This window comes from Osmia lignaria, chromosome 6, assembly GCF_051020975.1.
Source record: "Osmia lignaria lignaria isolate PbOS001 chromosome 6, iyOsmLign1, whole genome shotgun sequence".
In the NCBI taxonomy this organism is placed as follows: domain Eukaryota; kingdom Metazoa; phylum Arthropoda; class Insecta; order Hymenoptera; family Megachilidae; genus Osmia; species Osmia lignaria.
Genome location: NC_135037.1, coordinates 7,171,401 through 7,185,067, shown reverse-complemented (window position 1 = coordinate 7,185,067; position 13,667 = coordinate 7,171,401). Strand labels below are relative to the sequence as shown.

General features: G+C 40.5%; 1 protein-coding gene and 1 non-coding gene across 4 annotated transcripts in view; one reads left to right on the top strand and one right to left on the bottom strand.

Moving 5' to 3' along the window:
• Window positions 1-13,667, top strand: part of Sesn (Sestrin) — a 117,358-nt gene that overhangs the window by 11,906 nt on the left and 91,785 nt on the right. For all 3 annotated transcript variants that reach the window (XM_034317924.2, XM_034317926.2, XM_034317925.2), the window contains exons 2-5: window positions 5,317-5,580; window positions 5,938-6,417; window positions 7,301-8,480; window positions 9,753-9,818. In XM_034317924.2, coding sequence (XP_034173815.1) covers window positions 6,167-6,417; window positions 7,301-8,480; window positions 9,753-9,818 — 1,497 coding nt within the window. In that variant the 5' untranslated portion in view covers window positions 5,317-5,580; window positions 5,938-6,166. The remainder of the gene's footprint in view (window positions 1-5,316; window positions 5,581-5,937; window positions 6,418-7,300; window positions 8,481-9,752; window positions 9,819-13,667) is intronic.
• Window positions 9,603-9,675, bottom strand: TRNAK-CUU (transfer RNA lysine (anticodon CUU)). The gene has a single exon. It is a non-coding gene; the product is annotated as a tRNA-Lys (tRNA).

Here is a 13,667-nt window from a genome sequence, read left to right as displayed (position 1 = left end):
TAGCCGAACGAGGACGAAGATAACGAGATTCTTCGGAGACTGCAGTTAAATATTTATACCGAATAATTTTATCTTATAATCGATCTTAATCTTTTTGCATTAAAATGGGCCTGATTTTATCCTGATAAAGTAGATTCATTAAATAGATGTAAATAAGTTCGGTATACTCTTATGGAATTAATTATGGATACTTAAAAATTTTTATTTAAATTTCGTATTTATTCAAATTATTTAATACCTATATAATCATTTATATTTTATATTCTAATAATTGTTTTCTAATTTTAGAGCGTCGCTTTTATAAAAAAATCAGTAAAAAGACCATTTACAGCCATAGGTACTTTTAATATACAATAAAAATTACAATTTCAACACATCAAAGGAGGTAGAAAGAAATGAATATTTCGCAGAAACAAAAATAACAACACAGTTTAGATTTTTTAAATTAAAATTTTCAAACATTTGGAAACCGAATCATATGAAAATATGAAGTATAAACATTATAGATCACAATAAAAATATTACGGTATCAATTTAGCATATCAGAATATCCATTTTCTGCACAAATATGAAATAAAAAATATTTTTATTCAAAGTGTCCAGAATTAATTCCACCATTGTACGAGTCTTTCCATCTTCGCGTAGATGGAATGTTAAAGTTAACAGTCAGGTTTACGGGGTCGATTAAGCGGGATCAACGATTCTGAATCCGCGAAACTCAGCCTGGCTGGAGACTAATGTTCAACAAGTGTTGCATGCATAGCTTGGAAACCATACGTTACAATGGTTTGTGTGTGTCCATTAGTATCCGTACATCTGTTCTCTGTTGAATGGAGGGCGTACCAGCTGGGAAATGGTAGCCGACGATATTAAGTACATTATTTTAGGTACCGTTTCTCTTACTTGTTATGCCGGATCCGTGCGACCGACACCCAAGCCCGTCGTTGCATTTGCTATGCGCGTCCGGACGCTGATGGTCAGCCACGTTAAATCTGTGAAATTCTCGTTCCCCACGGCTCGGTGAATAACGTTCAACAAGTACTACACAGACCACGGGAATATCGCTAGGCTAACCGAAGCGAATGTAATTTCAGGTTAACGCCGTTCCACCACCGTCAGCGATTGAACGTTTTAAAACCAGTCGAAAAATTCAATTCTAACGTTTAACGCGTTTATTCCCGGACGGTTGGAATTTTATTATTTTCAATGGATACCTTCCACGAATCTTACCCACGAGAAATTTCCGAATATTTCCGGATGGTTGATGTACGCGGCTGCAAGTCGAACGATTATTTCGCAACGGCGAGCGCGGTTCACTTTTACCGTGAAACCGGCAGTTCGAACGGCGGGAACGTTTATTTAATTCAATGTCAGTTTTTGCAACAGCTCGTCGTTTCGTGCTTTATCGCTCGATCTATATGCAATTAACCGACGAACGTTTCCCGACTCGTTTCTCTCGGAACAGATTAAGTACCTTCGTTATTCCAATTAATAGGAATTAGCAAGGTGGATAATAGAAATTTTCGTATAACAGCACTTTCGTTTTTCGTACGTTAATTAGAATCAAAATTTCTTGGATAATTTTCATTTATTATTCTATACTTTTTGAATAGATCAATTTTATCCAAGATCTAACGATCGATGAATAATCGATGTCGAAGATGGAGGGTTAGTCGAGAGTTTGTCGCGTGTCACAAGGTCGTAATACCGAGCCGACGGTTTTGCAATTTGCGTTAAGCATCGAGGCGAACAGGCGTAACGGCGGTTAGCGTTTAGCGAGCTTTATGTCCCTGCACCGTTATCGTCGAATCGATCCGGCGTCGCAACGCGAGACGACGCGACGCGACGGACTCTAGGGGCGCCATTTGGCTAAGGCTATCCACAGGTGAGCTACCCTCGGCTCCCGAGGTGATTTTAGAAACACGAACGGTCCTAACGATTTCCTTCGACCTCGCTTCTAAAGCGGCGAACCGCTGCTCGTAAATTTACCGATGCATTAACCCTTTAGCCACGCTATCAATCGACTAGAAAATTCATCATTCGTCTATGATAGAAATGAAGCAAAACAAAAAAAAATTGATTTTCAGACACTGCAAAATTACATCTTTACACTCGTTAATTAACACTCGACGAAACCTTGATTTAGCAGATAAAAATATCAAAGTTATTCTTGATGGCTGCGCGAGAATACCGATTGTTCCTTTAGAATGAAACTCCTATTCTTTCCACGAGATGCTAAATTGGTCGCGGATGAATCCGTTCGTTTTCAATTACACCGACCGCGATCGCGCTTTGATTTATCCCGATTTCATTAAATTCTAATGGGCCACGGCACGTGAGACGAGCGTTTTATCGCCCCGTACATCCGCGAGAGCATCCTTATATCTATCATGAAGACAAAGTACAGATATCAGGAATGCACGGCAACGTGCACCGGCATACGGTAGCACGGCTGGCCATTAATAATTCATAGCGGTGCGAATAGGAAGGGGTTAGGCTTTGGGGAATTATAAATATTTAGATCGTTCCGGAGATCGCCGCGCCGCGGAGAAACGCTTGAATCGCCGTTTTCTGTTCTTTCTTCCCTTCCTTATTTTCCTTTTTCCATTGCTTCTTCTCGGTTTTTCTTTTATTTTCCTTTTTGCTTTTGTCTCCTCCGGCGATAAACCATGCCACGTTCTACCATCATCGTGCGTGCATTTCTACTCGTTCTTGTCTTCCGCACAGAGATTGGGCAAAGTAATCAGATCCGCGTTTCTAAAACTGATATGCGAATCGAAACGAGGGTAATGATAGGTTCGCGTTGAGACAGCTTAAATATAATAAACGGCAAATGAGTTAATAAGCAAAGGGAAACAGTAATTACAGCGTGAAGTTGTAACTAGCATTGCTACAAATTTAACCAGCATCCGTAACAAAAACCTTGATAAACGAAGCGTGAAGAAACAAAAGAAAGAAACTAAAGCAAACGAATGGTGATAGCGCTATAACGTGACCTGGCAATAAAATTAAGAAAGTTTCGAAGGATCGATCTGGTATTAAGCGAGGTTTCTAAGATGCGTTCTACTTTGGAACAAAGTGAAATTGCGTAAATCTTCGCGGCGTTGAAAGGGTAATAAAAAGCTTCGAGTGGAAAGAATTCGATCCCACGCACCGAAACGCGCGTTTTCCCCTTGCGTAAAAACACGGAAAACGCCTGTGGCGGATCGTTCCTCGGTGTATGTAAGTACACAGGCTGCTGATTCTGTGTCCCGTTGAAATTTCCGTCCGTGCACAATGCTCATTTTTTTCTCCCTTCTTCCTTCTTCTTGTTCCCTCTCTTGTTCTTTCCAAGAACAAGCCGCTCGCAACGAGGCCTTTTTTCGCAAAAGCATCGATCGCGAGGCTCGATACGAGAAACAAGAGACCTGGTTCATCCTTCACGCGGTTCTGCTTTTTAATATTCCTCTCGCTGGGTCAGTGCCCTTTTTTCAAAAAAAAAGAAAGAAAAAAAATTAAAAAAAATTTTATATTATCATAAGCAGAATTGTACTTTTATTAGAAAAACGTCCTGAAGTGGTAATAGCGATAACGGATACGGTATCGATACAAATATCCGTTGATGACGAATAGGTTTTCCCTTTTGATAAAACACTTATATTGTATATTATAAATAAGAAATCGAGGTGGGTTTTTCCTGGCAGACGCACCCCTTTTTATCCTCTCGAAGATAGCAGTTGGCTCGGTCTCCCCTTTCTCGATAAGTTGCGGCAGCGTTCACGCGACCTCTCTTATTTCCTGACCCCGCCAGCCTTGACCTAGGCCTTCTCCCGTGGGGGTCGATCAATCAATGGGAAGACTGCCGCAGACTGACATCGACTAATTGTGTAAACGGTCCGATATAATGGCTCGTTCGTATTTCCAGACGAACGGCCAACAGGGCACGATCGATGAACATTTTCTTTTTCAATCTAGAATCATACCAATTATAAGGATCAAAGCAGAAAATGAATGCAACGGTGATTAAGTTACGGGGCGAAGTTCGGAAGGTCTTCTTCTTTGGCTTGGCTTTCTATTGTTCCCGTTGCGTAATGTTCGATCGACGATAATAATCAGCGTTCGGAAAAGTGCTTCTCTATTAGCTTTCGGTTACATTGTCGACGACGTTACGTTTTGCTTCGGATGGATACATATTAAGCTGGTCGATCCCTATCAAGCGGAGCAAATTGAAATTCCAATAAGCCCGCCAGGAAATCGATAACAGACAGCGTTATTCTTCGCTAATTCAGAATGGAACTGTCTAATTTTCATCCCTTTAATTATTTCTGTTATTTGTCTTTGCAAATATCATTAAATCTATTTTCACAAAGGATAAGTTTCCGAATGACCCCACCAAAATTGAGAACTCAGGTACGATATATAACCTAAATTGACTACCAGAAACCGATTGAAATTGGTTTTAGAGCTGGATGTCTTACCGTTTTTGAGATATCGGAGTAAGAAATTTTTGTACAATTTTGGGACTACCTATGCGCTATTCGATACTGAGCATGCGCTATTCAATACTGCGCATGCGCTATTCGATACTGCGCATACCCAGAACCCAACCTAATCTAACCCAACCTTACCACGATATCTCGAAAACGGTAAGACATCCAGCTCAGAAACAAACTTTAATCGGTTTCTTGTAGTCAATTTAGGGTATATATCGAACCTGAGTTCTCAATTTTGGTGGGGCCATTCGGAAACACAGCCCAATATACATATAGTCTTAAGTTATTTTTAAGTTATTCGGCCCTGTATACAGGTAATACTTCACCTCTGCGGGATTACAGTCATGTTACTAAATGATTTGTATTATGTCTGGATCAAATAATAATAATAATAAATGGAAAGTGATCATTTTTGTGGGGGAAAAGTAGCATCGCGTTGGCAGCTCGTTACTCGGGGAAGAATATTCATCGGTATACATTGCATGTTGAATGTTTATATTTTGTGATAGCAAGTGTTCCGTTTGTGAAACGTGCGATTATTTTATCAATCCGGAAGTGATAATACGTGTACAAGCATCAGCGGTTCGACGATTGCAGTATTGCATCAGTGCAAACGTTTATTCTTTTATTCACACATCGAACGACCTTGTATTGTGACTGGTTGAAAACGTCCAAACACGCGTTATTCTTCTAGAAATGGAAAAAGAATAATATACCGTTTTAAGAAAACATAGTTGATCTTGACAATTTTTTACGCTTGTCTTTAAAAGCAATCTACATACATACGTAATTAACGGCATTTTTGGAATCTAATTGATCGTTGTTTCCTTTTCTTTCGTTTCAGACATTCACATGGATTAACGGGAAGATCGTTGTAACCCGAGGAAATCAAAGGCCAGCGAGAAGTGACGTGTAACGATGTAAAGAACAATGTAATCCGTTGCCATAACTGCAACAAACCGAGAAACAAGAAACGCGGCGAACAGTGCGCGACGTGAAAGAAGCAGCAGAGAAACGGGGATCGAACGGAAGGATAATCGGAGAAGGAAAAGTGGTACGATCGATCGGTTCCTTAAAAAAGTGTCCGATCGATCGTTTCCTTTCAAAGGTGCGCTACCTACGATCGTCTCTCTTCCTGTCTTTCTTTTTCCTTCTTTCCCGTGAAACGAGCCTCCTTCACGGTGCTAGACAGTCGACACCGCCTACTTTCTATCCCCCTGCAACCACTACCGTAGTTGCACCGCCAGTAAAATCCTCGGGAAACGAGTTTTACGGCCGATTCTCGCTGCGAAACGCGACGAAACGACCGTAATTACCCTGGGTTCTTCTACCGTGGCCCTTCGAATATCTTTCCAATTTTATCCCCCCGTCCTCTTTCCCTCGTTCAAGCTAGAACCGATTCGTGATCGGTGTCGATCTAACCTGAATGTCGTTGTAAGAATCTCCTCTCGCTTTTATTTTCCAGTTTTGTCCTAGTCTCGACGAGATTAACGAGAAAAAGGATCCCAGAGAGGTGACTCAACTTGTATCATAAGTATCATAGATTCTATTAAATTACACTGTTTTGAATCGCGATCGCAATCGCGTGGAGAAGCTGGTGTCGGTCGGCGAGGGAAAAGAATTGAAGTGGACAGAAGCGGATACGTAGGAGGAAAATCGAGGGGAGAAAAGGGAAAAAAAGAGTATAAGACGAGATGTACAGAGATCCGAATAGTTCGACGGGAAGCGGCGCCTCGACAAAGGGCGACGAGGTGGAGATCGTTAGCAGATTTTTAGCGCCTTTGTGCGCGAGGGATGAAACTGCCAGGAACATCGCCCTGGCGGCGGCCAGGAACACGGTCGAGGGGTGGCTCGGTGGTGTTGGAAGCCCGAATCACTGGGACGACACCGGTGAGATGGAGGACGCCGAGAACGTCGGGGGAAAGTTCAAGAGCCAAGATGGAAGGTGAGTGCTGGCTACGGTGTACGCGTCTTCTATCGATAAAGCGACGCGTGTCGATATCGAGAAGGTTTCGTCTCGAGAATATTTTTCTTTTCTGCGCTCGGTTGCAACGTAGGTTTCTCTTGGGTGAGTGTACAGCCTGGAACCACTATTGGTTTTTAGTTTTAGTCTGGACAGAGCCTAACGGAGAACCTCTTGTCCTTGCATGCAGAGAACATGGAGAAATAAAAGCTAATGTCGAGACACGTTTCCCCTGTACTTCTTATTAATTAACAATAAAAGAAGCCTAATAATTGCTAGTTGCTAGCGCTGTACACGCAACCGTACACTGCCGCTCAGAAGTTCCAGGTCACCGTCTTGCGCTTCGTTTTATCGCAAATTGTGTTTTTTTTTTATTCTTTACAAACCGCTCGACCTTTCCGTTGGACGTTCGTTTCTTAGACCGTCGTGGAATGCTGGGTATGATCTTGTAATCCTCGTAAGCAGCTGGTGAAACGAGCTCGGTACGTGTAATAAAACGAAAAGGAGATTACGAGAAGAAGCATTAAAGACAGACGTTGTACCATTGCCAGTTTGTTTTGGTATCATTAATTTCTGTAAGATACTTACTCGCAACGAGTTTGCCTGACGATCCGGCAAAACCTACGACCGCTGCGTCGACGACAGCGTACGAATCGCGTTTTAATCAAAGAAAAGATTGATGTACGTCGAACCGGTCGCTTCGCGGATAGATGCAATACTTTAGACTCGTTGATATAATGATCCTTCGGTACTCATTAAACGGTCAGAGAAACTTAGCGCGTGTTCCATTCACTTCCGCGTTTTGCAATTTTTCCCTTGCGCCTACTCTTTAATAAACATCAACTTGTTCTCTTTCCACGAGAAGATACGACATGAGCATCGAGCGATCGCCGAGCAAGTCAGCGCCGAAAAACGTGCAGGCAGTTGGTCATCAGCAACAGCTGGTCCAGGACACCTTCAGAACGGAGGGTTTCTTCCCACAGAGCGTCACCGAGATCCCTGCCTTCCTGGAGGACAACAGTTTGGAGTGTTCCGAGAGATATCCTTCGGGTTCGTTCGACTGTGTCGATGGACGTCTGGTGAACGATACTGGCTACGGAACACCGAACGAGAGGAGACGATACGGGGCTGACGTGGACAGCTACAGGTCCAGTCATTCGACCTCGTCCGACGAGGGGAAGGGCTTCAAGATAGACACGCAGGATCGATGTCTCAGGTTTAAGGATAATTCGGAGACGCGTTTCGGCTCGAGCAACGAGAGCGAGAAGAAGTACCTTGGCTCATCGTCGAACGAAAGATTGAACGAGGTGTGCCTCGAGGATAGGCCGAGAACGAAAAACTACGTGAAGGTGAAAGGTGCCAAGCAGAAACAGCTGGAGGACGACGAGTTGGATTCGGACACCAGGATCTATGGGAAGAGTCCAAAGTTCGACGAGAATTTGGGCGCGAACTTCGATCGTAGAAATTTGAATTATCGTTCGAAAGGGGATATCCTGACGAGAGATCGTCTGTGCTACGACAACGTGGACGACATATCCTTCGACGAGGCAGAGATCAGCATCAGGAACCGAGGTGACGGGGTGGTGTTCAACACTTTGGACGGTTTTGAAAATGAAAACGCGAACGAGATTTATCATAGGCAGGAAGATAATCGTGCGGAGGATATACAGGTGAAAAATTTCGAGATTTACACTGACGAATCGTTGGAGGAACGTCAGCGATGCGCTCGTCCTGAACAGCCGCAAGATTATCTTCGCAAGAACGAGGAGAGGAAGTTCAGCGCTGGACAGATCAAGAGACCACTCTCGCAGGACGAAGATGTCTCTTCGAAGAGTGGCAGGGTACTGGAGAGTCCTGACGTCACTCCTGGCGACGTCGGCAGGATGCTTAATCTCGGAAACGCTCTGGATGGTCCGAGGCAAGCGCAGGCGAACAAGTATCTCAGCCTGGTCACGTTGCATCTGCCGGTGATATTGAGACTCAGCGTCAACTGCCCTTTCCAGAATGTTAGAATCAAGTGTGCGGAGATCCTGGAGATGGTTAAGGTAAGCGCCATGCTCAATTTTTAATTATTTCATTTTCTATCATTGCTATGTCACATAAACTGTAATTACTGGCAGAGTTTTCCTAAAATTAGGAAAAAGTAACAAACGCAGAAGTTTACGATTACTCGAATACTCGGGATGGTTTTTCATCCTCTGAATCATTTATTTTATGAACACCCATCCGAACATCTCGCTTTGTAACCATTTAGAAACAGTAAACGCTCCGTAGAGCAATTTTATGTTTTCGAAGTGTTCCTCGTAAATAAACGGTTGGTCGTGGTCGTTCAATTTCGAGAAAAGGCTATTTTTATTTCTTTGAAACATCGAGAATAATATTCTTGGTTCGCGCAAAACTTCTCTTTCAACAATACCTTCGTGCATCAGGCTTTCGAAAAGAAGGAGCAACGATTAACAGTAATGGACTTGTTTAAACACTCTATTTATGGAGCAGCTTCGAAACGTACCCTAAAAATACGTCAGCCCATTTTAACTTCATCGTTGCACCATGCCAGACATGCTTAAAACGATTATAAAGCAGCCGATAAGTTTAATAATTATTCCGCCAGATTGTTAACACTTTGACGGCCACTGTCACGTATTTGTGATTATGTACTATGCTTTTTCTTTTTCCTTACCATTATCTACTTCACCAGATAGATACTAACTGTAATACAAAAATTGGTAATTTAAAGATTAATGATTTTCTGCTAGGTATAACAAAAATGAAAATTGCAAGAGTCATAAATTTCACAAAATGTGCGCTTGTCAGTATTAAAAATTATCTTGCAATATATTTAAGATAATAAGAAAAAAAGTTAAATAGTTTGCAATACATAATAAAAATAGCGGTTATGTTTTTAGAAGTTGTTTTTACAATCAATAACAGCAAGCGTACTATGTAAAGACTGATCGATAGTTCTGCATGACACATATAAAAATACATAATAATAGCAAAACACAAATTTATGCTAGGTTGACGTGACATTTCATTCAGATACAACAACATAGTATATTCCTGTTTTTTCTTTTTGTTTAATGTAAATTTTATACTAATGTTGTTTATTGAAATAGGAACAGTAATTTATATATCTGGAATTTTATAAATGGGTAAGAAAAAAAATTCGCCCAACGTGGGGCTCGAACCCACGACCCTGAGATTAAGAGTCTCATGCTCTACCGACTGAGCTAGCCGGGCATGTGAACTATCCGGCTTCCTTTGCCATATTACAATAATTTGCCAGAAATAAAGTAGCAACATAAATTTTTTTACAGGATAGAGGACTTCCAGTGCCAGTACCAGCTTTCGATGGACCTAGTGCCTTCGTTCCTACATCAGAGGTAAGTACTTTTTACAACACGTCTTTTGTATCATTTTATCTATGCAATACAATTATTGTTACAATGTTGCAATACAGTCTTTGTAACTATTATATAGTACATAATTGATAAGAAGCTACGTGATAGGTGTCAGATGTATGAAATATTCTATATACGAAGTTACGTTGATTTAAAAGTAAGGTCTGGAGGATAATTAATGGAAGATTTCTTACAGTTTGAAAATTGTTCATTGGCAATTTTATTAGGCGAAATATTAGGGTAAGAAAAACAGAGCGATTATATCCAGTTTAATCTAGGGCATCGAATTGGCGTTCCTAGCGTCGATAAGTTTTGCCTTATGATTGGTGGTCGTCGGTAAAAGCGAGTCTCAGGATTGGTTAACAGGAGTACTGTACTATGGATTGGTTCACATTTACTTGTCCCCTGGTAACCTTCAATTTACTCTAATTAAGAACAATTAGGTTCTCTCGTCGTTCAAACTACTCTTTGCAATATATAAGTTAAAGATACCTATATTATCGACCGAGTTATCAGGACAGAAGTATTGCATTATGTTTCCTCATACCTTTTTCAGAATACTTTAACAAAAATATTGCAATATGAGTAATAAAGTTTATATTGACTTTGTTTAAAATTATTCAGTTGTTTTTAACGAACGTGAACAGATGGCGTTGTATGTAAAAGTCAATACCACGTAAATTATGCAAATTTAATTTAGCTGACTGGGAAGTACATTTCTGGCACAGTTTATTGCATTTAAAGTGTGTTATAAAATTTTAAATACAATTTTGCACATTTTTCAACGACGAGATTTTTATATTTCATACATCTGATACAGCATAAATTCGTTATGCATATGAAATATTATGCTGCTTCTCACGATTTGATTTTGTTTGTTAATTGACTTTGTCTCGTTTAATTCAGCATTTGCATTGAATGCTGTTTGATGTCGCGTTTTAAATCCTTCTTCCTCATGAAATTCAGCACGAAGTGACTTTTTTTACTTCGGACTCGGCGAATTTTTTTGTTATCTGTATTTTGTGTGGTTCCACTGAAGAAATAAAACAAAAGGTAAGTAAGAAATAAGGTATCTTATTAATGTTGGATATTATGTACACACACACGCACAACAGCCTTGCTGAAACGTTTTCAGTCTACGTGAAAAGTTTCTCACAATAACTCGATCAAATTCCTCAACAACAACAATTATTACTAAACCAAGTTGCTAAAGTAATATTAATTACTAAACTTTCTTTTGTTGGCAATGTTATTCATTCGCTCGTTCGAAATAATATACGTGTATCCTTTGATCCCTGATACTTCTGTTTTAAATTATTCATACGTGATATCTGAAACTGTTTAACGACACAACAGGAAATTTTTATATTTCCTGGTTACGACAAATGTCACGCGGTAAGATTATAATATGGAAATGCGTCGACAGACGCTTAATTCCAAGAATTATTTAACTGTCTAACTTAACGTAATCTATACCTAAAGCAGGATTGAACAGCTTTCAAGTTCCATGGTATTTTTCTTTAAAATCCGAAGCAGCTGTGGTTCGATCCAATACCATTGAAAGTATTAAACGTCAATCAGGAAATCCTCAAACGCGTATCTTCTTTCTTTGATCGGTACCAATCCTTCAATTCATGAAATGTCTCGTTCGATGGGGTTTCTAGAGAGGAAAAATCCATAAGATTTTGCGCGAATTCCGAGGTTCAGACTCGTCCAATCGCAGGTGCACTTGGTGGTGGTGAAATTCAGCTGGCGATGCATCGAGCCAAGTTCAAACTGCCCTGAATTTCTAACATGGCACGCAATTTTAGCGGTGTCTTGGAGAGATGCCCAAAGTTTGTCGCGAGAAAGAGCGAGGGGAGAGACGACGATAGAAGTTGACGAGTAATCCTGGTCAGGTCAGTGTGAATCGCAGCCTCGGTCCAGCGACCGCAAGTGGCTGCAAGTGTCTCGTATACAAGCTCCATTAACGATCTAATTGAATCCCTTTCTTGTCGTTTTCTTTTCTTCTACGACCACAATCATCTTTGCCCTCGAATCCTCGTTCAGTGGGTGCTCACTATAGGTGTTTCTTCCTTCCGTTTCTCTTCCTCTTCTAGAAATAGTATCACCCGAACCGTACCTCGAGAATCGTCGAATCTGTAATTGCATTAACGCGCTCTTTGACGAGATCTCGGGGTCAGAAGTAAACGATAAACGGTCATTGGCTTCTTTTCTACTGGCAAAGAAGCAAACTCGCACGGACCGTACGATACGCATTTAACGCGTTTTCAAAATTAATTTTTCTAACAGAAACAATTAAGATTGAGGCTAATTACACCGAGAAGGATGGCAATCCAATTTCATGCGAAATGGAAGCATCGGTAGATTTACGGGATACGTCTGTCCGAAAAGAAACGTATAAAACAGGGAACAGAGTAGGGACAGCGAGATTTCTCATGTAAATCCTCTGTCAGCCGTGTAGTCTACGCTCGGATTGTAAGCCTTCGCGTAAATAACTAGCCGCTGGCTCTTCTCGAATACTTATGGGAATATTAGCCTAGAAATTCTTTTACAGCCGAGAAAAATTGAAATAGGGTTACTTTATTTCCAGTCCGTCTTCTAAGCAAAACCTGCTTGAAATTTGTTCGAATCTGAAAAAACACGAATAGCGAGAAAGTCGTTAACGTTCTTTAACTGTTGAAAATTTATTGTTTTATTTTTCTGGACAGTATTGGTGGTTTTCGGAGAGAAAACAAATATTTTCTTTTTTATTTATTTTCGTACCGAACCGATGGCCACCGAAAAAACATTCTTCATTGCTTATTGTGCTCCGATCGTTTCCTTGATAATACGATACGAACTACAATATCAGCCACGGCAATAAACGAACTCGATATCCGTGTAGCCTCGCGATAAGGAATTTTTCATTTAGCTACCACACATATTTCCTCTGTATCGATGTAACCTCCGGTAAGGTTATCTTCATCGTTTATTACATAATCCTCGCGTGACGAAAAAAAAGAAGGAGGATTACGAGTAACGAGATATTGTTTCCAGGTGGGCGAACAGGTGTGCAATTACGATACGCATGATTGAGTGAAGAAGGGGCAGACAGTGAAAAGTTGTAATAAGAAAATGGAATAAAGAGGGAGGGAATGGAAATGAGGAAGGGTCGAAGAGAAATTGAGAGATCTTTCAACCTCGGAGGGTCAGGGGAAAATATGATCAGCAGGGATCTTGATATCCGTGTTTAAATGAACCATGTAATCGTGAACAAATTCGATCATTTGTTCTGACAAATTCATCATATTTCTATTTTGTAATATTCAAAAAGTTCTTTAATTACGAATCTGTGGTAATTGAAATTGAATTATACTGTGAAAAATTGCAGCTGATAAATGAGGAATTAGTAAATTACAGATTTATCAGGATTTGCACTGTGTAGATAATTATGCTTAATACAATCAGACATTAATTATTGAGGATTAATTACTTAATCCAGCGCTTAAATTTATTGACTCAAATTAACCGAGCAATTCTAGTCATATTCTAAGCTTTATTTGAGAGTTTTCTTCATGACCATTCATTTCCAATATTATTTTTCAAGAATTTTTAAGGATGTTTTAGATGAGAAAAATATTTCCGTTTTCCTAAAATTCTCTGGTTTCGTTCGAGGTTATCGTTACACTGGTTCGTGAGAAATATGTTTCCAAGCCAATGGTCGTTATAGTTGACATGACTCTCCCATTGCACGCGCATTAGTACCTTCCTAATCTGTAACAAGATAGTCGGACAGGCCTTACGGGCTATTAGCTTGACGTACCTCGAGTTAATTGCGATCTGCGGTCA